This window comes from Monodon monoceros, unplaced genomic scaffold (assembly GCF_005190385.1).
Source record: "Monodon monoceros isolate NGI ecotype Baffin Bay Population unplaced genomic scaffold, NGI_Narwhal_1 Super_Scaffold_19, whole genome shotgun sequence".
In the NCBI taxonomy this organism is placed as follows: Eukaryota; Metazoa; Chordata; class Mammalia; order Artiodactyla; family Monodontidae; genus Monodon; species Monodon monoceros.
The window spans coordinates 4286290-4313352 of record NW_021703775.1 but is presented as its reverse complement, the minus strand read 5'-3'; the positions used below and the strand labels follow the sequence as shown (position 1 = coordinate 4313352).

Sequence of the window (27063 nt, the reverse complement as noted above, 5' to 3'; positions counted from 1 at the left end):
GGGGAGAAAAGTCATGGACCAAAAATGGTAGAAAGGGATCGTTGTTGAACAGGTACAGATAAAATGTTACAGTAATTCAAAGGAGGACATATTATTTCCTTGGGAAGAGATTGGGAAAAGCTTAGCCTCAAGGATTGAGCAGAGGACCAAAATAGGGTGGAGAGAAGGACAATGCAGGCAACGATAATAATACGTAAAGACAAGAAAGGAGGCCTCCAGGATGAAAAGGCGTGAGCTTGGCTATAAGGTAGGATGCATGAAGACAGTGCAGGGTGTGTGGGATATGGACTCGGGGAGAGCCCCAGGTGGCCTGCTGTACCTGGATCTCTTGTCATATTTGTTGATATATTCAATATACACTTCTCTGTATACTTGTACATTATATTGACTTTATCTTCTTATTTGTTAAGAACGTTTCTAAAATTTCATCAGTAGCTGGAATTGTAGAAAACATGTTTGGTCCCTCCCCCTCCCAGGACTTACAGTAGGTTGTTCTCGTCACAGGGATGCTTAACAAATATTCTGTTTAAATTCCATGAGACGCTTTGTGTGGAGTCTTAGGTGGGGAATTGAACAATCAGATAACGTGGTGTAGAATAGTCATCTGGTAGCAGGATGTGGAATAGACCGGGACAGGGAGGGAGAGGGAGGAAATCAGGAAGACACAGCAGTAAGTAGGATGAGAAGTGGGGCGGTCCTCAGTGAAGACAGTGGCTGCAGGAGTGGACGGAAGGAGACGGACCTCCGGGACAGCTAGTGGGAGACGTAACTGATGAAATAGGTTGCCAATTGCACGAAGGGGCAAAGGTGACGGGGTCCCCATAAGAATGCGACTTGATTTCCTCTCAAGTGGCTGACTGGGTGGCAATGTCATTGGTTAAATGAAGGAAACAAAATAAAGACTTTTCATTTGTATTCATTTGTTTGTGGTGGAGAAGGAAGTGAGGTGAGGTAAGTTTGGAAGAAGCTGGGGTTTACGTCACTGTGATAGGCTCTTGCAGGAGCTTCAAAGGTGGGTTTTGCATGAGAGCAGAAGAGTTCCACCGCTCAGATCCCTCAGGATGGGGAAAACAGGAGGGCACGGCTGGCTGAGAAGATGCTGGAACATTCACTGAGCATGGAAAGCACTTCCTCACACCAAGCCACAGCCACACTTGCAGCTCCTGCTACAGATGGGTGCTGAGGCTGGGCCCGGAGATGCCGCCATCTGTGTGGCTTTGAAAGGCCTCGCGCACACCCCTCCCCTGGTGTCCTGGGGGCCAGAGCCGGGTTATTTGCCAACATCTAAACGTGGTTCTCCGCTCTCCGCAGGCTTCCACCTCTACCACCGGCTGCCGGGCCTCATGCCTGAGAGCTGCCTGCTCATCCTGGTTGGGGCCCTGGTGGGCGCCATCATCTTCGGCACCGACCACAAATCACCTCCGGTCATGGATTCGAGCATCTACTTCCTGTACCTCCTCCCGCCCATCGTCCTGGAGGGCGGGTACTTCATGCCCGCCCGGCCCTTCTTCGAGAACATCGGATCCATCCTGTGGTGGGCAGGGCTGGGGGCCCTGATCAATGCCTTCGGCATTGGCCTCTCGCTCTACCTCATCTGCCAGGTCCAGGCCTTTGGCCTGAGTGACGTCAACCTGCTTCAGAACCTGCTGTTCGGGAGCCTGATCTCGGCCGTGGACCCCGTGGCCGTGCTGGCCGTGTTCGAAGAGGCGCGGGTGAATCAGCAGCTGTACATGATGATCTTTGGGGAGGCGCTCCTCAACGACGGCATCAGCGTGGGGAGATGCGCCCCCCCCCCCCCCGTCCCCAGGGAGACAAGGGGCCTGGCGGGTGGAGAAGGCCAGGCAGGCCTGGGCCTCAGCAGGACAGAGATGGGCCAGGGCAGCGTGGCCCCAGGTCTGGCCACTGCCCTTGGGATCTGCACAGTGGCCACGCTTACTCACTACGCTGCTTGCCATCCACTGGCTTCTTTAAAGGAGAAGCAGGAGAGAGGAAGGATGATTCTTTAGTGAATTCGGTGTTTCACTGAGCAAGCAGAAACTGTGGCCAAAGGCTCTTCTGGGTTTAAGGCCTTTCTGGGCTTTCGCACTAGGACAAGCAGTACTTGTGTCTTATTTTCTCTCAGTCACGGGACCTCACCCTCCTTCCCTTTATATGCTTCCTTTTTAAGCTCTGTTTTAGATGATGAAGTTAAATAAAAGGTAGGGGTAGGGAGGGAGATGATGGAGGATTTGCACAAATGCATTGGCTTGTATATCAGTCTCAATTCCGTGACTCTCACGGAGAATGTGACGGAGCAGCTTTGCTTAGGAGTCCTTCCAGAGAGAGGCCGAGAAGCGTTTACAGGCCAGATCAGCGCAGAGCATTAAGGCTAGACTTTGGCTAGAGGTGCTGAACTATTCCTGATTGGCTGCCGCATTGCCCAGTTTCCTTACATTACTGCAAACCTTCACCAGGAGTTAGTCTATGTGATTTTATATAAATTTTGATGGACTTTTCTTATTCTTACATTTATATCACGTCACATAAGTAATTCTCGAATGCATTTTCAGTGTAAAAGACTTAAATAGTACAGAATCATACAGCATCAAACACAAAAGCCTCCGCCTGACCCTCTTCCCTCCCCCTTGGATCCAGTTTGCGTTTCTCTCCCCATTTTTATCATGGACACATGCATATACGTACGCAGATATAGATGTATTGATACATCATTCTACATAAAGTGGGTGGCATTAAATCATATGTACTGCTTAGATGTAACAAATCTTGGACTTCTTTCTAGGTCTTTTCCACTGTTGCAGAGTATTTCATAGATTACGTTTATAAAGATTTATTTAACCAGTTCTTGATGGGTGATTATTCAGGTGGTTGTCAAGTTTTCACTTTAAAAAACAGTGTTGCGATAAGTATTCTTGTTTCTGCATGCATCTCTTTTCGTACTTGTGAGTCTTTTTATAGGATATATTCTTGGAAGTGAAATTTTTGGGTTAAAAGTAGGTATACTTAAAAATTTGAGAGATGCTGCTATAATCACCTCCTCTTCATTCAAATGATGAAGGAGGGATTCCCACCAGAAGGTTATAGAGTGACACCAATGCTAAACAGATGAGACTAATGACAAGTGTGTTTGTCACCTATACTCACAGCCCGGGGTAGGAGGCCACCGCACACCATGCCGGGCCACATGGGTGCTGCACTGGGGAACCGAGTGAGCTATCAGGGACTGTGGGAGGAACTAGTAGAAGGATGGGGTACCTCCTGGTTCCTAGGGGATGATGTGATTGACTTAGTTTTTATTTAACAAACTTTCATTTGGTACCTATTGTGTTCTGGGCACAGTGCTAACTGCTTGGGTGGCAATGATGATGAATGAGACGAGGTCCCCTGCTCTCTTTTTTTGTAAATGTTTATTTTATATTGGAACATAGTTGATTAACAATGTTGTATTAGTTTCAGATGTACAGCAAAATGATTCAGTTATGTATATATATGTATCTATTCTTTTTCAAAGTCTTTTTTTTTTTTCTTTTTTTTGCTGCATTGAGTCTGTTGCTGCGCGCGGGCTTTCTCTAGTTGCGGTGAGTGGGGGCTACTCTTCGTTGCAGTGCCCGGGCCTCTCGTTGCGGTGGCTTCTCTTGTTGCGGAGCACGGGCTCTAGGCACGTGGACCTCAGTAGTTGTGGCGCGCGGGCTCAGTAGTTGTAGCCTGCGGGCTCTAGAGCGCAGGCTCAGTAGTTGTGGCACACGAGTTTAGTTGCTCCGCGGCATGTGGAATCTTCCCAGACCAGGGCTCAAACCTGTGTCCCCTGCATTGGCAGGCGGATTCTTAACCACTGCACCACCAGGGAAGCCCATCAAAGTCTTCTGAGTAATTCCACAGGCTGTCAGGGAAGTGATCCCCAGTACACATGGATATACGAGTACCGTGCCTGGTCCCTTGATAAGGAGGGTAATTGGGCTGGGGGACCTTACCGTGGGGTCAGATTGCAGGAGGAACTTGCAGTAGAGCCATTCAGAACCCTTCTCACTTTACCAAATATATTAAACCTTAATTTTAGTTTTTATGTATACGGCTGCCAAGGTTTTCCAGAAATCTTTATGGGCTTGCATTTCCACACACGGTGTATTAAGTGCATATTTCCTTGTATCATTGTCAACAAGGGGCATTGCTTTCTTAATGTTTTCCTATCTAATGAGCAAAAAAGGATGACACATGTTTGCTGTAATCTGCATGATGATACTAAGCATCTTTTCAAAGATTGTGGATCATTAGTGTTTCTCATGCTATGAATTGGAAGTTCACGTCCTTTCAGGGTTGCCAGACTTAAAAAAAAAATACAGGTTACCAGTTAAATTTGAATTTCCTATAAACAATGAGTAATTTTTTATCAGCATGTCCCAATTATTGTATGCAAATATCGCTTCTTGTCAATTTTTCTTTGAGACCAGTTGCTGTTTTATTTCTTTTTTAATTGATTTGTAGACTCATTAAATTATCTAAACTTTAAGCTTTAGATAAACTTTAAATTAGCTAAACTTGAATGTTACATAAAAAGCAAACATTTTCTCCCATTCTGTCACTTAAATTTTTTTAAGTCATGTATCTTCTATCTGTAAAACTTTTAAATATGTATGTAGTCAAACCTACTAACGTATTCTTTTATTGCCCTGGGTTTCACATTTTGGTTTCCGAGACTGTGCCTAACCAAAGAACATGCACACACGTTTTGTTTTGTTTTTTAATTTTTCTCCCTTTTACAATTAATTATTTAATTCACCTGGCACACAATTTTTTTAGTGTTGTTATTCATAATTTTCTTTATTTTTTCTTTTTAAATTTTAATTTATTTATTTTATTGAAGTACAGTTGATTTACGTTGTGTTAATTTCTGCTGTACAGCAAAGTGACCTAGTAATACACACATATACATTGTTTTTAAAATTCTTTTCCATTATGGTTTATCCCAGGGTATTGAATATCATTCCCTGTGCTATATATCAATAGTAGGACCTTGTTGTTCATCATGGCACGCAATATTTTATCATGAGGACTTTATGCCAAAATGGATAGTACTGGGGGGAAAAGCATTTGAAAATAATCCAAGATATCCGGGGTGGATTCACCAAGTGGAGGAGACCCACACTTGAAGTCAGAAGCCAGGGTATTCATTCATAATGAGAACCTCTAACTATTGAGCGAGATACTAGGCTTATCAGACCTGCCTGTTCTTCCCTGCTTGGCGAGCATCTCAGAAAGCCAAGTTGTCTGCCGGTTGCCAGGGGAGCCTGGACTCCAGCCTGCCTTCCCATTTACGTATCTCATTTCTCAGTGTGTGGCCCTCAAGCCACCTGCCTCAGAATCCCCCAGGTGGGCTTGGTGAGCACGCAGATGGCCAAAGAGCAATGACTCTCTGAGAATAGAGCCTGGGAATCTGTATTTTTAACCAGCACCTCAGAGGATGGCTGATGTTTGGGAACTACTTGTTCATGGCCTTTAGATGGTGAGAGCTGATACATCTTGATCTAAAACGATGCTACGTCTGGGAAAGGTCTGGGCTAGATTTGTCTCCACCCATTCTTTCTTCAGGTGCTTTCGTCCTTTGGGTTTTGTTACAGTGGAATAAGTCCCCTTGGCTGGGAACCAATTCCACCTCCTAAGGCACCCCTCTGAGCCACGATGCCTCCGTTTCACAGTTTATCCAGAGAGCATCTCATTTTACTCATATCCAAGTTCTTTGGGGTCCCTTGCTGACTGTAACCCCACGAAAGCAATGCCCTTGAGGGTGCTCATCTGTGTCAACATCAAGGCCACCTCCTGGCAGCCCATTCTGAGATAATTATCCAACTTTCCCTTCCTAAATGGTTAGAGAAATTTAGCAATGACGGTATCACCTCACTTAATTTTCACAGACCAAAAAGCTCTTTCTTGATACAACCTACAAACCTTGTTGCCGAGACATAGTCTTTGTTAACAACCCACGGAAACATGTGGCTCTGTTCCCTCTGTGGTGCTGCCTCTGAACTTGAGACCCACTTCAGCCTGAGTTTTCTCTAGACTTTACATCTAGAGCCAATCACAGCCTGGGGTTTCTTTGCTAACTGCATTTGTTTGACTTTCCCAAAGTTTAATTGTTTCCACTTGGACTTTCTTTTTGAAATGATCATTTCCCAATAAAATTGTAATTCTCAGCTGACCAGAGTATTTGCTTGAGGGCACTGCTGTGACCTCCACGTGGTGAAGCTGCTGCGGTGCTGGCTCCGGGGTGGGGATGGAGGTGCCCACACGTCACTCGGGGTCACCCTGGGGTCACCCTAGGGTCACCCACAGCACAGTGATATTAAGTGTGTGCTGGGGCACTTCTGCGTCCCTGCGTGAAACTGGAGAAGCTCGGGGCCGGATTTAGAAAGCAGTTTGAGAGCAACTGGTATTTAATGCAGTGCAGTTGTCTTTTGAGCCAAGGGCCTTGGACTCACCCTTTCACTGAGGAGGGAGCCTTCCCGAGGGCAGCCGTCACAAGCGGGCCCTTTCAGCAGAAAGTCTGAGTCATCCAGAGAGAGACCTGTGATTAGTGGGTTACATGTGACAACTTTGCATATCCTTATCCCACGAAAAGAGCTGCCTCTCACTAAAGAGGAAATGCTCCAGAGGAGATGAAACCATCGAAAGAGCAATGAACCTGACCCTCCAGGTCTCTTGTCCACTTAATTCTCCCTCTCGCTGAATATTTTAGGTTATGACTCCAATCATGAGAACTTCCTTAATGGTGGGCAAAGGGAGAAGAGACAAAACCCCAGTAGCTTTCAAATAATAACTAGTATCCCCAGTTGAAATCTCATGGCCAGCATCATAGCAATAAGAGAGATGCAGCCACTATACCCAGGCCCTGTATGGGGTCACTTGTACATTTATTATTTTATTAAATCCTTAGATTTTACTGTGAGGCTGAATTAATAGTCACATTTCACAGATGAAGAAAATAAGGCAAAGGGAGTACAATAGATTGCACAAGGGCATCCTGCCTGGCCATGACAGAGCGGACATCGGTGCCCAGGTCTGTCTCTTCCCAATCTCTTTTCTTTTATTCTTACCTTTTGAATTTTCAACTCATGGAGCTGAGAGGAACAGGAGAGAACCAATCTGTTACCTCTGAGGAGACTGGGCTCATGTCCAGTTGGTAGGAAATCCAGTGCTTTCTCCAAAACAGGACTGGCTTGTTTGGCCAAGTCCAGTATGTGGCTCCGGGCAAGATTCTGGTCATCTCTGTGCCTAATTTCTGTAAAATTGGGGTGATGGTATTACTTAGCTCGTAGGGTCACTGGAAAATTCCCATTAAGCTGTTAGTGTAGAGCGTGTTCAGCGTGCAGTGGGAACTCCAGGCATGTTAGCTCTTATTTTTTATCACACCAACTCAGGGACATGCATGGCGGTTGGCTCCCTCTTAACAAGCATTTGGTTTTTGGTTTTGGGGGTTTTTTTTTGCAGTACGCGGGCCTCTCACTGTTGTGGAGAGGAGCACAGGCTCCGGATGCGCAGGCTCAGCGGCCATGGCTCACGGGCCCAGCCGCTCCGCGGCATGTGGGATCTTCCCGGACCGGGGCACGAACCCGCGTCCCCTGCATCGGCAGGCGGACTCTCCACCACTGCGCCACCAGGGAAGCCCAAGCATTTGGTTTTAAACATGGCACTGCTTCATGTATTGTAGGCAGATCGTTCTTATATTTGTATTCCTCCCGGGTTTTCCTGCATCAATTTGCTGAGTAAGCAGCAAGGTGATGCCACCACGGTTTGTATCATCTTTTTGCCCATGTCCCCTCCTCCACTTCACCTGGGAGGTGCCGGCATCCCCCACTGAGGTTGGAACCCAGGCAGCCTGGCTCCAGAGCATCTCTGCTCCTAACTCCTACTTCATGATGGTTCTTCACCCCTCCCTCTCTCCCCACCACTTTCTTTCCCTCCTTCCTCTGGTGATGTCTTCATTTCGCATCTTGCTGCCACTGTAGTCCACTCTCTAGGCATAAGGTGGACGAGAGAGTGGTAGAGGGAGCTGCAATAAAGTTTCTGAGCAGGACCCTTGGGCTAGTCACACTGGCAGGCATTTTATCTGCTTTTTCTTCTTAGAGCTTTGTAACAACCTACTGCGGCAGGATTGCTGTCCCCATTTTGTGAAGGAGCAGTGGTGCTTAAGAGCAGAGGACCCCCCTGTCCCCAGATGTCTATCAACTGAAAAAAATTGCACAACGTGAAAGTCGTGAGTTAAGTTGTCTGGGGCAAAATGTGGACCATAGCCTGGGAGATAGCCTCTCAGAGAGCTTGGACGCACTTCTCCAAAGAGGTCAGAGGGGAGGTCATATATATGTGATATTGGTGAAGGGGGTTCGTGGAGTCAAAGCACACACTTTGGCAGAAGGTTGCCGCTAGTCACGAAGAGCAGATGTCACCGTTAATGATTTTGGTGCTTTTCTAGATATGAGAAGATGCAAGAAATTGGGCTCATAAAATCTTCTCCTGAAACTATCTACCTGGGGCACAGAGAGCCTCATTCCTGATCTCTGCCCTGAACTCCTTTCAGGGGGTGTTTGAGGTCAGCGACTGCAGAGGCCGTTGGTTTCATCCTTGTAGAACCCGCCGGCGAGCAACAATTTTCAGTTGGCACGTCTGTGCCCGCATGTCTGTACTGGCCCTTCTTGGTCCTTTGAGCCTCTCAGGTGAATTACCAGATCTCCAGGTGCTTACGTTTCTTCATTGGTATTTTTATTAAAAACACACAGACTGTCAAGGAAGTCATTTATTGAATATAATTTATTCTATGTGGCTCAGTATCCAAAAGATATAGTCCCACTGCTTTTCCCAGCCCACAATCAGTAAGAACAGTTTCTTAGCATTGACCTTATACCTTTCATTCAATTTGCCCGTCTATTTATTATGCATTCTTATTGCTGGCATTAGAGCCTGAATTTCCTGATCCCTTATTCTAGAATTCCTTTGACCTCTTCTCATCTCCTCTTTGCATCCCTTTATCAGCCCAGCTTTGCTGACTAGTTCCTTGTCGACCCTCATGATTTTTCTCCTAAGGCCTCCCGCCATCATCGTAGGACCCAGCAGGGAGCTCTGAGCATCACAGATGCTGAGGCTGCCTAGGAAAGGCTGTGCCCAAGCTGTGCTGTGACCGCAGCCCTCCTCCTCTGATTCCCAAGAGTGACACTCCGCTTGAATTGGGATTTGTCAGGGAAGCTGCCAGCAAACCAGGGGGCTCCCCCTCTGACCAGCTCCCATCATGGAACTTTGGAATTGCTCCCTGAGACTAAAGGGTAGAGGTGGGATGCAACCACGGGTAGGCACGCAGGGAGAGAAGAGTCTCAGTGTCCTTCCTTGCCGCACCTTCATGGAGTCTGTGGACGCTGTCCTGGGCACTGTGTGCACGGAGATGAGCTGAGCGCCTCTGCCCATCACTCAGTGATGGGGGATGGTCATGGACCCTGCTGGTGTGAGGATGCCATGGCGAGTTCAAACCAAGCTAGATGGCAGGGAACAGCTTGCCAGAGGAAGCTGCGTCTAATCCGGAAAAGACTTTTTAAAACATTCATTTGAGGGTGAATTTTCCTCCAGGATTCTCCCTGGTTTATATTTTCCTACCTCAAAGAAGTCCTAGCTCCAGGAACATCCCATTCAAGAGGCAGTAAATTGTGCCCAAGGACATGGACAGTGAGGCCAAATGCCTTGGTTCTAGTCCTGGCTCCTGTACTAGTAAGCTGTGTGACTTCAGATGGGTGATTTAACCTCTCTGGGCCTCAGTTTCCTTTCCTTTCCTTTCCTTTTCTTTCTCCAGTTCTGTAAACTGGAGATCAGGTTGTTTGAGGGTTAAAGTGAGTTGATACAGGTAAGCATTTAAAACAGTGCCTGGCACAGGGTTCAGTACAAAGCGTTTCTAATATTATGATTTATAAGAAGAAATATATATTTGGGCTTTGTCCCCATTCAGGGCACAGAGCTCATTAAAACCCTTGAAATTTCCTAAGTGAAGAGAGCTGCCTTTTGTTATGCTAATGAGGCGAATTTTGGAAAGCCCCTAAGTAACCTAAGGAAGGGGGCTGGTTGCCAGTGGAATGGACTTTGTGAGTAGGGGGTTGGAGCTTTCAGTCTCCCTCCCTAAACCACCCACAATGCCCGCCTCCAGGAAAGGAGCTGGAGATTGAATTCAGTGACCCATGGCCAGTGATTTAATCAACCAACCGCAAGTAATGAGGCCTCCATAAAAACTCTAGGGGATTGGGTTTGGAGAATTTCCAGGTTGGTGGAGATTCGGGGAGGGTGGAGCTCCTGGAGAGGGCATGGAAGCGCCTCACCCCTGCCCCAGAACTTGCCCTTGGCCCAGAACTTGTCCTAAGCATCTCTCCCACCTGGCAGTTCCTTTTTCTTTTCTTAATTAAAAAAAAAAATGTTTTATTGGAGTATAGTTGATTTACAATGTTGTGTTAGTTTCAGGTGTACAGCAAAGTGAATCCGTTATACGTGTACAGATAGGTCATTACAGAGTATTGAGTAGAGCTCCCTGTGCTCTACAGGAGGTCCTTATTAGTTGTCTATTTTACATGCAGGAGTGTGCATGTCAGTCCCAATCTCCCAATTTATCCCTCCGCCCCTTACCCCCTGGTAACCGTAAGTTTGTTTTCTACGTCTCTGTAACTCTACTTCTGTTTTGTAGATAAGTTCATTGGTACCCTTTTTTCTAGATTCCACATATAAGCGATATCATTTGATCCTTTTGTAGTAAACCGGTCACCTAGTGAGTAAAATGTTTCTCTGAGTTCTGTGAGCCATTCTAGCAAATTAATCGAGCCCAAGGTGGGGTTGTTGGAACCTCTCAACTATGGCAGGTGGGTTAGAAGCCCAGGTGACAACCTGGACCTGCGGTGGGCATCTGAAGCCAGGGGAGGTTGTCCTGTGGGGCTGAGCCCTCAACCTGTGGAATCCGACCCTGTCTCCAAGTAGATGGTGTCAAATTGAGTTAATTGCTTGATGGTGTGAGAAAGAAGCACACACGTTGGAACCTGTGTCAGGGTCGGTGTGTTATTTATAGACGTTTACCTCCATGAGTGCCTGAGAGCCACAGAGCCTTCCTTACAGCCTAAGCGATGCCCCATCTGTCTGGACTTGGCAGTCTCAGCTTTTCCGCGAGAAGCGCTGCACACAGACCTGAACAGACTCTCTCCGGGGGAGTGTCGGGCAATGTTTTTCTTGGCCTCTTTTTACCTCCTTATTTACCTTCAATTTTTGCATGTTCCTAGGAAAGGAGGAGAGAGGCTGCAGATACCTTTACAAGTAGACAGTTTCCTCTGGGCAAGAATGTGGATATATACAAGGGAGGCGTGAACCCAACAAGTGTGGTCTTGAGCAAATGACTCCATCCTTTTGTGCCTCCGCTTCCTCATGTGTAAAATGGGAATGTTTAGTCTGACCCCAGAGGGTGTTTCTGTGGAGGCTGTGAAATCAGACAGACGCTGGCACCTGGTAGGTGAAGAATCAGAGTCCCGTTGCCCTTCCCGGGTTCGAGGGGAGGTTCCATGCAAGATGGACCATCTGGTTGGTGTCGGTCGGCCTGGAAATGGGGATCAGCCCTCAACCCCAGATGGACACTAGGCGCACCACCCTCCTAGCACCAACAGGGAAGCGCCCACCCGGCCCAGGGCCCAGGCATCTTCCTTCTGGCCTGACTCTCATCAAAGCCACTGGAGGTCTGCCTGGTGAGCTTCCCCTCAGATCACAGCTGCCATTGGTCATCAGTTACGGTACTGGCCATGGAGCCCGCGGGTGTGTGTGTGATGCAACACATACAATAGCTTGGGTTGGCGCTTGGACCAGGTTGGGCAGTGGGAGGGGCTGGGAGAAATGAAGGGCAGAGGGCAGCCCAGGGTTGGCCCCAGCAAACAAGGATGTTCGGGGGGTCAGATGTTCACCAACAGAGAAGCCAAATTTGACTCCTAAGCTTTCCCAGCTGGGAGACACCTTTACATTCCCATGCCTGGGATTTCAGCTGTAGGCTCTTGTTAACCAGAAGCCTGAAAGATCTGCTCCTTGGGCCCGTATAAATAATTCAGAGATGCGCTCAGGCAGTGCAGGGTCGCAGAGGGACACTTCAACCGTAGGTCATTGGAATTCCTCAAATCTCTTTCAGAAACACTGGTTTGGTTTGTTGTCTTCTGGTTGAAGAAACAGATTAATTGAAGTCTGAGGGGTACAAGTGGGTTTTCCAGCAGCCTGAGCTGTGAGCCCCTGGTGGGTGGTTAGAACTAACTCCAGTTCGCAAGGGCAACAAGAAGAACTGATCCTCGCTGGTTACCAAGGTGTCCTTCCTTTGTCAGGAGGTAGGGTTGAGCAGCTATGGAAATGGATTTGGAAAAGAAACACTTCTTGGTAGAAAAGCAAACTCTAAGCCGGGGACTCCAGACAGCCAAGAGAGTTTCCTAGTTCAGTGGTTTTCAAGAGACTCTCCCGCCCCAAAGAGCATGCCTGCATGCGTCCTCAAGGGTGTGTCGGGCTTTGGTGTGGAAAAAATCTGCTCGGGGTCATGTGAGCAGTGCCACGAGCTGGCCGTTTGGAAGAGGTGGTGAGCAGCTAGTCTGTTCCCCCGTGGCTTCCTCAATGATTACGTAAAACGAACGGTCTCTGGCAGAACCTGTCCTGCGGCGGGCTCTGTCACATCACATCCAGGTGATGGGTCAGAGACGGAGCCGTTGGTTCTGTCCCCAGGCTGTGGTTTGCCCCAGTTTCCTCCTACTCACCTGGGATCACGTAAGCGAGCATTATACTAGCAGCACGGGAGAAAATGGAGAGCTCACGAAATCCAGCTACTTTATTTCAAAGTTTAGTCCTGTTTGATCGAGACAGAGTTCCCTTGAGTCTGAATCTTTCATTTATTCATTCGTCATTCATTCATTCATGAAAAAAAATGACTGAGCAGTACTTTTTCTCAGAAACTGCTCCTTCTGTAACAGAGAAGGGCCAAATCTGACTCCATGTTGGCTCTGTTTTTTTAGCTTTAATCTTTGCTTTCTGCTGCTTTTGTTCACTAAAAGGACACTGTCTATATACAATGGCCTGCCTCGGGAACCCCGCCCCTCTGCCTGAAGGTTAAACCAAAGTGCCTTTGTTCAGGGAAGCATCCGGACCCTGTCCACCTGCGAATGGCTGCAAGAAAGAAGAAATGAACACATCCCCTCCCCGAGGTTGGCCATTCCAGGGGGTATTTGCAAATCTTATGGCCTTTTTACTCTACTTCCTCATCTCCTCCCTCTCTCTGTGCTATAAAAGAAACTGGCATCCAAACCGTGAAAAGATGGTTATTTTGAGACACTAGTCTGCCATCTTCTCAGTCTGCCCAGCACCTCGTCTCCAGTTTATTAGCCTGTCGTGCGCCCAGCAGAGCAAACTTGGACTCGGTAACATTTCCACTGTGCCAGACTGACCCTCTCAGAAGAAGCAAATCACTGAGCTAGTCTTCAGTGAATTGACATCTACTGGTCACAACTGATGTTCGCTTTTATAGTTTAAAAAGTTTGGAGGTTAAACAGCCTTAAAATGTCTTTTCCTGTCCTGCAGGTGTACTAGCACCAGATGGTGAAAGTCAGTCCTCTGGGTGTTTGCATGGAGGTGATGGGAGGGGAAGATTGCTCAGACTCAGAGGGGCCAGGCTGGGCGGTTCCTTGAAGAGATCATGGCTGAGGAACAGGGGTGGGTGTGGGTGTATGATTGCTATTAGCTCTGAACTGCTAAGTTTCATTTACCTACAGGCCACTGAAAAGAAATTTGACGTAGTTTTAGAGATAGAAGTCTGGAGCCTGGAGGACAGATTGGAGGGAGATACGTTTGTAGGAGCCATTGGCAGGTAGGCGGGAATAGCAGCTATGAAATACGGCCTGTCCTCTCCCCTGCTGTTCTTCAGGCTGAGGAGAATGTTCAGACTTTTTAAATTGAAAAGAATTTCCATAAAGAAACATCTTTGCTGCACCCTAAATCAATAAAATCCAACTGCTTACTTCTCTTTGTTAAATTTTCTGACCTCCGCTTAGGTCATCTTCCTGGCCTTTCTGAGATTATAAGCCGCTATTGATCAAGGATGTCCGTCCTAAGGGAGTCGGGAGATCCCATGTTTAATCTCGTGTCCTGAGTTTCAGATCTTTTTTCCCTTCCTTTAAGGAGTGAAGTATAAAAGCTTTCTGTCCCTTTTTTTTAGCTTTTTTTAAAAAATTGAAGCATAGCTGATTAACAACGTTGTGTTAGTTTCAGGTGTACAGCAGTGATTCAGTTATATATATATTTTTCCAGATTCTTTTCCCATATACAAAATGTTGAGTATAGTTTCCTGCTATGAAGTAAGTCCCTGTCGGTTGTCTATTTTATACACAGTAGTATGTATATGTTAATCCCAAACTTCTAATTTTTCTCTCCACCCCCCTTCCCCTTCGGTAACCATAACTTTGTTTTCTATGTCTGTGGGTCTGTTTCTGTTTGGCAAAGAAGTTCATTTGTATCATTTTTTTTTTCAGATTCCAAATATAAGCGGTATCATATGCTATTTGTCTTTTTCTGGCTCTATCGTTCTGGAGACTGCTACGTAACTGCTGGGTTTCTTATTTCTTAGTTAATTTCCTTTAATAGTCAAAGAAAGTGGTTGCCAAGGAACTGCTGTATGACAACTTATGGTGCCAGTGCCCTTTCATACGAAATGGAAACTTAACGGGATTCATTATTTAAGTTCCTGTGTCAGCCTGATGAATACAAGTGTGTGTGTGTGTGTGTGTGTGTGTTATTCTCTGTACCTTTCCAGCATCTGATGTACAGTGAAGATCATTTCTGCTGTACGGTGCTGTGACTCTGAACTTACAATGTGTTTTTTTTTAAATAGATCGTTATTGGAGTGTAATTGCTTCGCAATACTGTGTTAGTTTCTGTGGCAGAACAAAGCGAATCAGCCACATGCAGACACCAATGCTTTTTTACAGGTGTAGAGTCAGTACTTAGTTAGGCTTTTTTTTTAAGGAACTGGGTTTATGGCAAGCTCAAGCAATAATGATTAATTTAAAAGATACACAAGACAATCAGGAAGACATAGATCTTCTATTAGTCCGCTAAGGCTGCCATAACAAAATACCACAAGCTGGGTGTCTTCAACAACAGAAATGTATTTTCTCACAGTTCTGGAGGCTGCAGCCTTTCTTCCTGGCTTGTGGCCAATCACTTGCTTTGTCCTCACAGTGGCCTTTGCTCTGTGTGCACTCCTGGTGTCTCTTCCTTTTCCTTATAAAGACACCAGTCCTATTGGATTAATGGCCCCACCCTTAAGACCTCATTTAAACTTAATCACCTCTTTACAGACCCTATTTCCAAATCCAGTAACATTCTGCAATTAAGACTTTATGAATTTTCTTTTATAATTTTTTAAAATTTATTTATTTTATTTATTTATTTTTGACTGTGTTGGGTCTTCGTTGCTGCGCGCAGGCTTTCTCTAGTTGCGACGATCAGGGGCTACTCTTCGTTGTGGTGCGCTGGCTTCTCACTGCAGTGGCTTCTCTTGTTGTGAAGCACGATCTGTAGGGGCGCGGGCTTCCGTAGTTGTGGTGCGTGGGCTCAGTAGTTGTGGCTCAAGGGCTCTAGAGCGCAGGCTCAGTAGTTGTGGCGCATGGGCTCAGTTGCTCCACTGCATGACCAGGGCTCGAACCCGTGTCCCCTGCATTGGCAGGTGGATTCTTAACCACTGAGCCACCAGGGAAGCCCAAGACTTCAACATATGAATTTTGAGGGACATAATTCATCCCATAGAAGACCCCACAGTAACCCAGGAATAGGAAGTTCTTTATGAGGGTCTCACAGAGGCTGTAACTAGAACCTAGCTGGTTTTAGTGATTTCAGATCTTATCTTACAGTCAGCATGGACCAGGTTATGTTCTGGTAATAAACCTCCCTTCAAACCTCAGTGACCTACAGCAACAAAGGTATATTTCTTACCTACACTTCTTGTCTTCTATTGGCCAACAGAACCCTCTAACTATTCTATTCTATTCTATTCTATTCTATTCTATTCTATTCCATTCCATTCCATTCCATTCCATTCCATTCTATTCTTCAGGATCTGGGCTTATAGAGCAGCCATTGTATTGAGCACTGCCGGTCTCTGTGCCAGAGGGAAGGAGAGGAGATTCATGGAAAGCCTCACCTCTGCAAACAAATGCCCAATCCCATAAAGGACATATCGCTTCTGCTCAAAACTCATTTAAACACAAAATTTGGCCAGGCAGAGTCACATGGTAGAGGCTGGACATGCAGTCCTATCAGATGTCTTGAAGGAAAAGAAATACTGGGTGAACAGTGCTAATTACTATCATATTCTTACTCCAGAGCCCCTCCATAGATGCAACTTGGCCACTTGCTCAGACTCTGCTGCATTTTTGTAGATCTTTGCATTTCTCTTCCCTCTCCAAGTAGCTTCCACATAATCTCCTCCATCATCTGTCCTCTACTCCTTAGCTTTTATTATTCACAGTTTTTTGTGCTCATAACCCATCCCTCCTTATGGCCTCTCATAATCTCTTCATCTGCCTCATTAGACTTCTCTGTTCATCCACACCTGGTCCCTTATCTCCATACTTCTCAGAAAGCATGGTTGCTACAGCTCATAACTGAACCGAGGGTTTCACCTCAAGCTACTTCATGGTCCCTAGTCTATGAACACATTTCTCAAGGGTCTGTCAACTCCTGTTCTTGAATGAGAGGTCTCTGGTTGAAAGTACTGTAGCCACACAAGTCCCCTCCCCCTCAGATGCTTTGTCATAGATGTTACCCTTACAAGGAGCCATGAGCATGGTGGTGACTGTGGTTATCAAGTCTAGGGGGATTGGTAGTCAAAAGTATGCAATCAGTTATCATTAAGCTATCAGCTTTCAGTGTCAAAGAAATCCAGGAGATTTAATATTGTGAAGAGCTTTTTCACTCCAGTTCTTAAGGATAGTTAAACGTCAGTACATTTAATGAACCTACATGGTTATAAGTTTTCTTTATTTATGTGAAGTGGTATAGTGTTAACCCAGAGTGTCCTGTAAAAAGTTAAGAAAGTTATATTGTAGAGTGCCAGTGAACATAATTCAAAGAGGTATGGCCAATAATAAAATTATAAAAGAATTCTAAAAAGTATTCAAATAATCAAAATGAATGTAGGAAAAGAACAAAACCAGAGGAGGAAAAGAGAAAACAGGTAATAAAATGGTAGATCTAAATCCAAGCATGACAATAATTATACTAAATCTTAGTAGACTAAACACTCCAATTAAAGGTCAGAGATTATCAGAATTGATTATAAAGCAAGACCCAAGTACATCCTATTTGCAGGAAACACAACTATAAAGATGCAGACAAGCTGAAAATAAATGGATGCAAAACTACACCAGACATATGGTAGACCAGGCATTAGAATGCTGGTGTGGTTATATTAATGTCAATTAAAATAGACGCAAAGGTAGAAAATTTTACAAAGATAAAGAGGGACGTTTCATAATGACAAAAAAATGTCAATTCATCAAGAACACCTAACAATGATGCACATGTATGCACCCAGTACTAGGGCATGAAGTAAAAATGGACAAATTTAAAGGAAGGAAATGACAATTCCACAATCACAGCAAGAGTTTTACTACTTTTCATTTAGAAAATGATAGAACAGATAGGCAAAATGGCAGCAACACACTGAGGAGCTGAGCGCCATCAACCACCTTCTTCTAACTGATATTCATAGAGCGCTGTGCCCAGCAACTACAACACATACTTTTTTTTTTTTTTTTTTGCGGTACGCGGGCCTCTCACTGCTGTGGCCTCTCCTGCTGCAGAGCACAGGCTCCAGACGAGCAGGCTCAGCGGCCATGGCTCACGGGCCCAGCCGCTCCGCGGCATGTGGGATCCTCCCGGACCAGGGCACAAACCCGTGTTCCCCTGCATCGGCAGGCGGACTCCCAACCACTGCGCCACCAGGGAAGCCCCATACATTTTTTTCAAGTTCGAATACCATGCTCATCAAAAAAGACCACATATTTGACTGTAAAAAAAAGCCTCAATAGATTTAGAAGCCATGCAATCAGAGTGTGCACTCTGTCCCCAGCAGAATTAAATTAAAAATAAATTACATTAAGGAATATCCCAATATTTGGAAATTAAACAATACACTTCTAAATAATCCATGATTCAAACAAGAAATTACAAGGGAAATTAAAAAATACATTTAACAAATGGAAAATGTATGGCTTTACATGCTTAGAGTAAAGATTTTAAAGTTCTAAAATCAATGACATATGTTCTACTTCTCCAGGTAATTTCTTCAAACTAAAGAAAGGACAGCAAGGTAAATCTGAAGTAAGTAAAATAAAGGCAATAGTAAAAATAATAATAAATGATAATAATAGAATAAATAATAAATTAAAAGCTATAAGACATCTTGCCTGTATCTTAAGGAAAAACTTATTCTTCATAAACGCTTTCAAAAATAGGAGTGATCGGGGCTTCCCTGGTGGCGCAGTGGTTGAGAGTCCGCCTATCAGAGTGGCTAGAGTTGATGGGATATGGAACTACTGGAAATCTCATACATTCCTGGCAGGAATGGAAAACGATCCAATGTCTTTGGAAAACAATTTGGTAGTTGCTACAGACTGAACGTCTGTGTCCCCCGGAAATTCATATGTTGAAATCTAATCCCCAATGTGATGGTATTTGGAGGTGGGGCCTGTGGGAGGCGGTTAGGTCATGAGAGTGGAGCCCTCATGAATGGGATTAGTGTCTTCATAAAAGAGACACCAGAGAGCTCCCTTGCCCCTTCTGCCATGTGAGAACACAGCGAGAAGACAGCTATCTAAGAACCAGGCTTTCACCACTGAATCGCTTTCACCACTGAATCTGCTGGTGCTTTTATCTTGGACTTGGCAGCCACCAGAATTGTGAGAAATACATTTCTGTTGTTTATAAGCCACCCAGTCTATGGTATTCTAGCCGCTTGTATAGATGTAGACAGCAGTTTCTTACATTTTTAACGTGTATCTATAGCGCTGCTTACCCATTCTACTCCTGTATATCCAAGGGAAATGAAAACATAACTCTGTGCAAAACAGTTGTACGTGAATGTTCATAGCAGCAATATTCCAAGAGCAAAAGCTGGGTGGTGGGCAGAAGCAGGAAACCAATGTCCTTCAACAACTGAATGGATGGACAAATTGTGCTTTTAGCCATATAGTGGAATACTACTCAGTAATAAAAAGGAATGAACCACTGATCCCTGTAACAACAACTGCTGAGTTGAAGAAGCCAAACACAAAAGGGTCTGTACTTTATTATTCAATTTATATAAATAAAAATTAATCTATGGTGACAACAGTAGAACGGTGGTTTCCTGGTGTCAGGGCTGGAGGGAGGGATGGACTTTTAAAAAGGAATGAAGAACCTTTCTGGGTTTGTGGAATTGTTCTAGATCTTGACTGTGGTTATCTTACGGGTGTATACAGTGGCCAGAGTTCATTTGTTTTAGATGCAGCTTACCATATGTAAATCATTCCTCAATAAAATTGATCAAGAAAAATATATCAGCACATTTGAAATCGACTCTCCACCTCTGCTAAGGCTTGGGTGATGGGCTGCTGTCCTTGGTCATCATTCTGTGTGTTGAAAGGGCTTTGCAAACTTTTACAGTGGTATCCATAAAGGGTTACCAGTACTATGATCTTGGGAGGTTGGTGAGCTTGTTAAAAGTAACAGGAAAGGGCCATTTTCTGAGACTTCTCTGAGCTGTTTTTTGTTTTGTTTTGTTTTTTTTTACAGCATCACGTCTGACACCAAATGTGTGCGTGTTTTTTCCCATACCAACTAGTTCTCCAACTCTCCAGTTACCAACTTGGTGTCTTACAATTTAATTCAGTTCTGACACTAACCACACAGAATTAGCACAAACCCCAAAACCCCACAGGCTTAAGGGCTCAGTCCCATAAGACTCCCCAGCTTCAGGCACCAGTTCCGAGACTGGACCTCTCACATGTCTGACTGACTGGTTGTAAAATTGGGGGTTCTCACAACCCCTCCTCAGGTTTGACAGTTTGCTAGAGCAGCTCACAGAACTCAGAAAACCCGTTTACTTTCTATGGCCCGTTTCTTGGGAAAGATGCAACTCAGGAAGAGCCGAATGAAAGGGATGCATAGGGTGAGGTAGGTGGGAAGGGGTGCAGAGCTTCCGTGTCCTTGCCAGGGGCACCACCCTCCTAGCACCAACCTGGAAGCGTTCTGAACCCCGTTGGGTAGGTTTTCATGGAGGTTCTATTACGTAGACATGACCGATTAATTTATTAGCCACTGATTTTTTTTAACTTTTTATTTTATATTAGAATATAGCAGATTAACAATGTTGTGGAAGTTTCAGGTGCACAGCAAAGGGACTCAGCCATACCTATGTATGTATCCATTGTCCCCCGTGGCCACTGTTTATTGAAGTCAAGCTCCAGCCCTTCTCCCCTTCCTGGAGGTTAGGGGATGGGGATGAAAGTTACAACCCTTTACTCACTTGGCTGGTTCCTATGGCAACCAGTCCCCCTCCTTGGGGCGGGGTGTGGGTGGGGTGAAACCCAGGCAAGAGTCACCTCATTAGCATAAACTCAGGAGTGGTTGGAGGGGGCTCATTACAAATAACAAAGATGCTCCTCTCATCCGTACCACTTAGGGAATTACAAGATTTTTAGGACCTCTGTGCCGGCTACTGGGGACAAAGACAAAATATATATTTCTTACTATGTCCCAATATTGCTCCTCCCCACGGAGTGAAGAGGGTAAATCTAATCTTGTTTTCCCTTAGTGCCAAGGACGTGTTTGAGCTTTAGCATCGGCTGAGTTTTTCCTTTCAATATGTAAAAAATACACACACATGATTGATTTGAAAGAAGTCCAAAGAAAATCTTTCACAACCGTAATGACATCCAGAGCTGTATAATTTGAAAGATAAGAATTGTTTTTCATGCAGTCATATAGATTGTGTCTGTAAATGTAGTCTTCTTAATTATATGTACTACTTTAGCTTCTGAAACTGCCATGGCCTCTTCCTGGCAGGGTGCACTGGTGTCCGGGGACAGGGCTGGCCCCGTTGACTTTCCCAGGCCCTAGGAACAGACGGGGTAGCTACTTATAATCTGGAGAGCTATGCAAAAGAGTTTTCGTTTGTGGCCTCAACATGCAAATCTTTGAGTCTCAATCATATTCCCTGAGTTTCCTCTGGGTTTGAGAGTCAAATAAACTCCCAGGTCCCAATTTAACTCATTCAAACTCGTCTTTTTTGAGCCTTGTGCAAGCATCTGGCTCCTTGGAACATGAGCACAGCTCCAAAGGTGCAGCACCCAGGGCTTCTAAGTCCCATATGTGGGTTGCTCCGAGGTCAGGCAGAAGGTGAAATTGAACTAAACAAACTCACTGAGTTGGGATACAACCACTAAACTTCTTTTGGATTTGTTTTGAAACCATAAATCACAATTTTCTTGCAAACACTCAGCCAAGATTTTTCTTAGAACATGGCTTCACTTTGCTTAAATAAACTAGACCCATATTACAGCAGTTTTGTAAAATATGGTTGACACACAATACACAATGTTGTGATACAATATACACAAAGACAGCTAGATATTGCTCAGGCTGTCCATGCGTCAGACACACAGAGGGTGTTAGATGTGCAAGAGATTTATAGGGGACACTCTTGCCAGAGAAAATGAGGATAGAGTTCAGGGAGAAGGGAGAGCAGAGTGACCCCAGGGGAAAGAGAGGGATGGAGGGAAACTGGATGCATTTCTACAAGAGTTTGTCAAGCCCATCCGGAGTCTTCAGGCCAAGAACACCCATCAGAGGAGTCCCGCACCTTCCAGAAATGGACCTGCCTTAGTAACCCTGCCACACTAGGTCTTTGGCTGAGATATTATATTATATATAATATTGTATATATATGTATATATACATATGTGTGTGTGTGTGTATATATACACACACACACAATGTTTATAGTGGTTTTCTGGGGAAATAGTAACATTTTTGTATGGTGGGAGGTTCCTTTGTACTTTTATATCTTCCAAAATTTCTGCACTTCAGTATGTGTATTCTTAAATCTGGTTTGAGATATCGACAAGTCTCTCTCTCTCTCTCTTTTAAAGTAATCCCTTTCCTAATTTCAGAAATTGGCAATGCTCATGGCGCGAGTGCGTGTGTGCGTGCGCGCACGCGTGCACGTGTGTGTGTCCTTGCTTGGGCCAATTTGCACCAAGCTTCCTGATTCTTCTTTTTCACCTTCCCCAGATTCTCCTTCTTCCAGAAAATTCACTGGAAACATCTCTTTGGCATAAGAAACAAACCTGTTTATAACCTTCTGTCCACTTTCCCTTACCTAAGTGAGTTTGTAGGTTACTGGCTGATAATTATTGTACACTAAAAATTGGGAACTAATCCAGACACAGAAAAACATGTGTCCTGGGCTCTCCAAAGAAGCATAATGAATCCATTTGGAGGACAAGCCCCAGGTTAGGGTCTTATGAAATTCAAAATGAAGTTGTGCCCTGAAAGGATATATAACTAAGATCTTCTAGCCTATTTTACAAGTTAACTGCATTGTAAGGTCATTTTGGCTACAAAAGCCGCATTGGGTTCAATAGAGTCCCTTCCAAAATTCATGTCCACCCAGAACCTCAGGATATGATCTTATTTGGAAACAGTTCTTTGCAGATATAACTAGTTAAGATGAGCTCATTTTGGATTAAGGTGGGCTCTAAATCCAATGACTGTTGTCCTTATAAGAAGGCAATGTGAAGACGCAGGGGTGACATATCCAAGGAAGACTATAGGAAGACAGGAGCAGAGACGGGATTGATGTGTCCAGAAGCCAAGGCATGCTTTCCAGATTGCGTCCCCCCCCCCAGCACCTTCAGAGGAGGCATGATCCCGTCCACCCCTTGATTCTAGACTTCTATCCCCCAGAGCAGTGAGAAAATAAATGTTTGCTGAATTAAGCCACCCAGTTTGTGGTACTTTGTCACAGCAGCCCTAGGGAACTAACATAGAAGGCAATGTGACAAAGCTGCTCTGGAGAGGGGCACGAGGACCGAGAACTCATGAGCAGAGGGGTCACTGCATGCCTTCCTCACGTTCCCTCCCCTCCATCAACAAAGTTCACTAGATGAAGCATCCTAGATGGGGATTGGTAATACCTGAGCTACGCTGAGGACTGGTCCTCTCCGCCTACTCACATTCCAAAGCCAAATGCTGGGCTGGATACGATTCTTCATCTTCATGTGCAAACAGATAGCAAAAAGTGTATAAAGAGTTTCCTTCATGGCTCCGGGTCACCCAAGAGCAGAGATGCTCATCCCCACAGACTAGCTGGTTCTTCTGCTTCTCTCTGTTGACTAGAGAGTGCAAATGAGATGAAGGGGGGGCTTTGTTTTAAACGCACCCTGACAGTTTATGATCATGACCATGAACAAGGTAGCAGCCTAGGGACCATTTGCAAGTGATGGTTCATTGCCAGCCTCTCCATGGGAAAACATCGATCTTCAATCACAAAGGTAATGTCATGGGAAGTCAGCAGAGGCCATGCACCAAGGGGACCTGGAGGGGCCAGGACTGGGAAGGGGACCTGGGAAGAAATGGCTGCAGCTGTGTGCAGGTAGCAGACCGTGGCTGAGGGGTCAGCATGAGCACAGGGCAGCTAGCAGTTTGGTAAGCCCTGGGGGTGAAGCCAAAGCAGAATCCAGATGCTGTGAGGGCACCCTGAAGAACAGAGGGGCCGCTAGTGTCTTTGTCAGGAAAGATGAATTGGGGATGGAGAGGGAGTTAGCAGGAGGCAGAGTGTGGGATGACGCCCAGAGGTGAGGGGAGAGCGGAGTGTGAGGGAGGAGAGGGAATGAATGGGACATAGACCTGCCCGTGCTGGAGGGCCCGCAGCACTGCTGCAGTTCTTCAGCGCACAGAATACCATCACGGACATAGTTTCCTGGAGTTTAACTTCTCCCCCTGCTCTGATTTTGTCTTGGTGTAAGCAAAGTTGATAGGTGTGTGCTGTGGTTTAGCAGGACCCTTCAGGGTCTGGGGGTCTCAAAGGTCTTCATGTCCTGCACTGACCTTACTTTACATGTTTATGTGTCTCACTGTGTGGCAGGCGGCCACTTTTCAGAAATTCAGTCCAAGTTGTGGGTTGCCAAGTGGCATGAAATAGCAATAAATCGATCCCTGCATCTTCATATGAATGTGGAAATAAACAGAGAAATAGTAGGAAAATGGGGAGTGTGTATCACGCGGACTGGAGTTGTTTGGGGGACTCTAATGAGATACTGTATATGGAAAGCAGGTGGGGTCCAACCAAGAAAGAGAAAGCACACCGTAGGTTAAACAGAGAAATTTTAACATCAAAATTATTAACTATATGGGCTTCCCTGGTGGCGCAGTGGTTAGGAGTCCGCCTGCCGATGCAGGGGACGCGGGTTCGTGCCCCGGTCTGGGAGGATCCCACATGCCGCGGAGCGGCTGGGCCCGTGAGCCATGGCCGCTGAGCCTGCGCGTCCAGAGCCTGTGCTCCGCAACGGGAGAGGCCACAACAGTGAGAGGCCTGCGTACCGCAAAAAAAAAAAAAAAAATTATTAACTATAATAAAGGAATAGCTACGAGACATAAGAGAACTTTTTAGGGTACCCTAGGGCTGAGGGATGACTCCCAAAGGAGGACAAACTTGGAAGGGGTTCTGAGCTCCCTGGAGAAGGTGTGGATGGGCCACTGGACAGCAGAGAAGCTGGCTGATTTAGCCAAGCTAGAGCTGGTCTGGACTTGATGGGCGAGCAATGAGGGCAGACAGGTAGCAGTCTTCTGCAGTCAGTAGCGCTGGGCAGTGGGAGCCTGGGCTCAAGAGGGGCCAGGGGGCCTTCAGAGGAGCAGACTGCATGGCTAGGTTCACAGAGGGAAGCCTGTGGAGGTGAACCCCTGGCCACAGGCATGCTGCACCAGTGCCATGCTGGGGCTTTTTTGTCCTGTGTCAAGAGGTGTGTGGAGAGTTCATCAGTCAGCTGGAGGATGCAGGGTGGCAGAGGGACCACTTACAGGACCTGTGGCCCTGACAGGACCCCCCGGAAGTTCTCACGCACACATGGCTGACTCTCATCCCTCCCACGGAAGTTGCAGGAAGCCCCTACCTCCTGCAATGCCCCTCAGTTGAGCAAGCTTAACATGGTGCTCATTTTAAAGGAGAAATAAAGGAATATCATTGTATATTACCAAGCCTATGTTGGAGGGTGCATCTGGAGCCAGAGGAAATCAATTGATAATGACACAGAGCTTAATGAAGAGACTGGCACGTAGTAGGTGCTCAGTGATTGAAAGCTGTGAGTGTTATACTTCTTACTTGGAGAAACTGAATAAACTTAAATTATCTGGAAGGCATTTAAATGTTAGGCAGCCGTGTTAATACTTCTTGTTCTGTGATTTTTGTGGTATATTATTTAACTAGACACAAAGTTAAGAATCTGTGTGTAAGCTGTTTCTCATTTCTAATTCATGTTTACTTTTTTTTTCATTTTCTTTTTGTCTAGGTCTTATATAACATCTTAATCGCCTTCACAAAGATGCATAAATTTGAAGACATAGAACCTGTGGACATTTTGGCCGGATGTGCCCGATTCATTATCGTGGGGTGCGGGGGAGTATTTTTCGGCGTCATTTTTGGATTCATTTCTGCGTTTATCACGCGTTTCACTCAGAACATCTCAGCGATTGAACCCCTCATCGTCTTCATGTTCAGCTACTTGTCCTACTTAGTGGCTGAGACGCTCTATCTCTCTGGCATCCTGGCGTGAGTACAAACCAAGGACCAATTCTCATCCAATAAAAGAGAGTTTAGGACCACATCTGGTGGACCAGCCTTTGAGAAAGGCCTGACTCCTAATGCCAATCTTCAAAAGCATTTCAGGATCCAGGTTTTTTGAACTTTTGTAAAATCCAATTCAGGTCCTTTGCCAAACAAATGTTCTCTCCAGCATTTGCTTTTGCTCTGTTCTGGTGATTTTCCTGCATAGCAATTATAAGGTCAATTTATAACTCTCAGAAAAGCTGGTGCAGAGAGGAGCTGGGGGAGGTTCAAGGTTAAAGTCTCACTTCAGTCGTTATTTTTTTTCCTTGAAAAATGCATTATTTTAAAGTTAAAGGGAAGCATGCCGTGAGCTACTATCATTCCTGGGCTCTGCCTTCTCCTATTTCCCTCAAATCACATCACAGCTCCAGGACTGGTCAGTGTGGAGTGAAACTGGGTAGATGGGATAAGACTAGAAATTCAGATTCTTTTTCCTAATAAAAATATCTTTGAAATGTTTATCCTTGTGTAGATCTTGGAATAAGGCTTCTCAACTTGGCTTATTGTATCTGATCATGTTGCCTTCTTTATGACACCATCCTCGTACCCAGCCACTTGGGCACAATGTTATTGTATAGATATATTTATCTTAATTAAATACAGTAGTGTAAAGTCTAGGCACTCATCATTTTCCCACCTTAGAAGTGAGCAAACTACTAAGACAAGGCAAAGTCCTTTCTTTCCCATCCAGACTTGCTAAGTGGCTCTAGAACAAAACATTTTAAAGGAAAAATTTCTCATTAAAATTTTGTAGGAAACATTACAACGTGAGGGGGTCTCGCTGAAGTATCCTTTCTAGGTAACTGCACTGGGTTATTTTGGTTTAAGGCAGGTGAAGTAGAGAGTACGAGGTGGGGCTGACAGAGCTCAGGATGGGGGTGGAGGGAGCAAAATAAAAACAGTCCTGCTTCTGGCTCGTGCATGAATTGTGTGCCATTTTGTTGCGGGAAAACCATGTCATGCCCACCTTCTCTACCACACTCAACTTGTGCAAGACCCCTTAGGGAGGAAGAAGAGGACGAAAGAAAATCTCAGGAAAAACCTGCAGCCAGAAAGAGGACTGGAGAAGATGTTCTCTCTGGATAAAAACAGGATTTGTGTCTCTGTGCCATCACCAATAGGGAGGA

The 27063-nt window shown here is 45.4% G+C and overlaps 1 protein-coding gene across 1 annotated transcript in view; it reads left to right on the top strand.

The window, feature by feature from the left end:
* Nucleotides 1-27063, top strand: part of SLC9A4 (solute carrier family 9 member A4) — a 56893-nt gene that overhangs the window by 4009 nt on the left and 25821 nt on the right. Inside the window, exons 2-4 of the mRNA XM_029232451.1 lie at nucleotides 1312-1772; nucleotides 2862-2864; nucleotides 25620-25879. Coding sequence (XP_029088284.1) covers nucleotides 1312-1772; nucleotides 2862-2864; nucleotides 25620-25879 — 724 coding nt within the window. The remainder of the gene's footprint in view (nucleotides 1-1311; nucleotides 1773-2861; nucleotides 2865-25619; nucleotides 25880-27063) is intronic.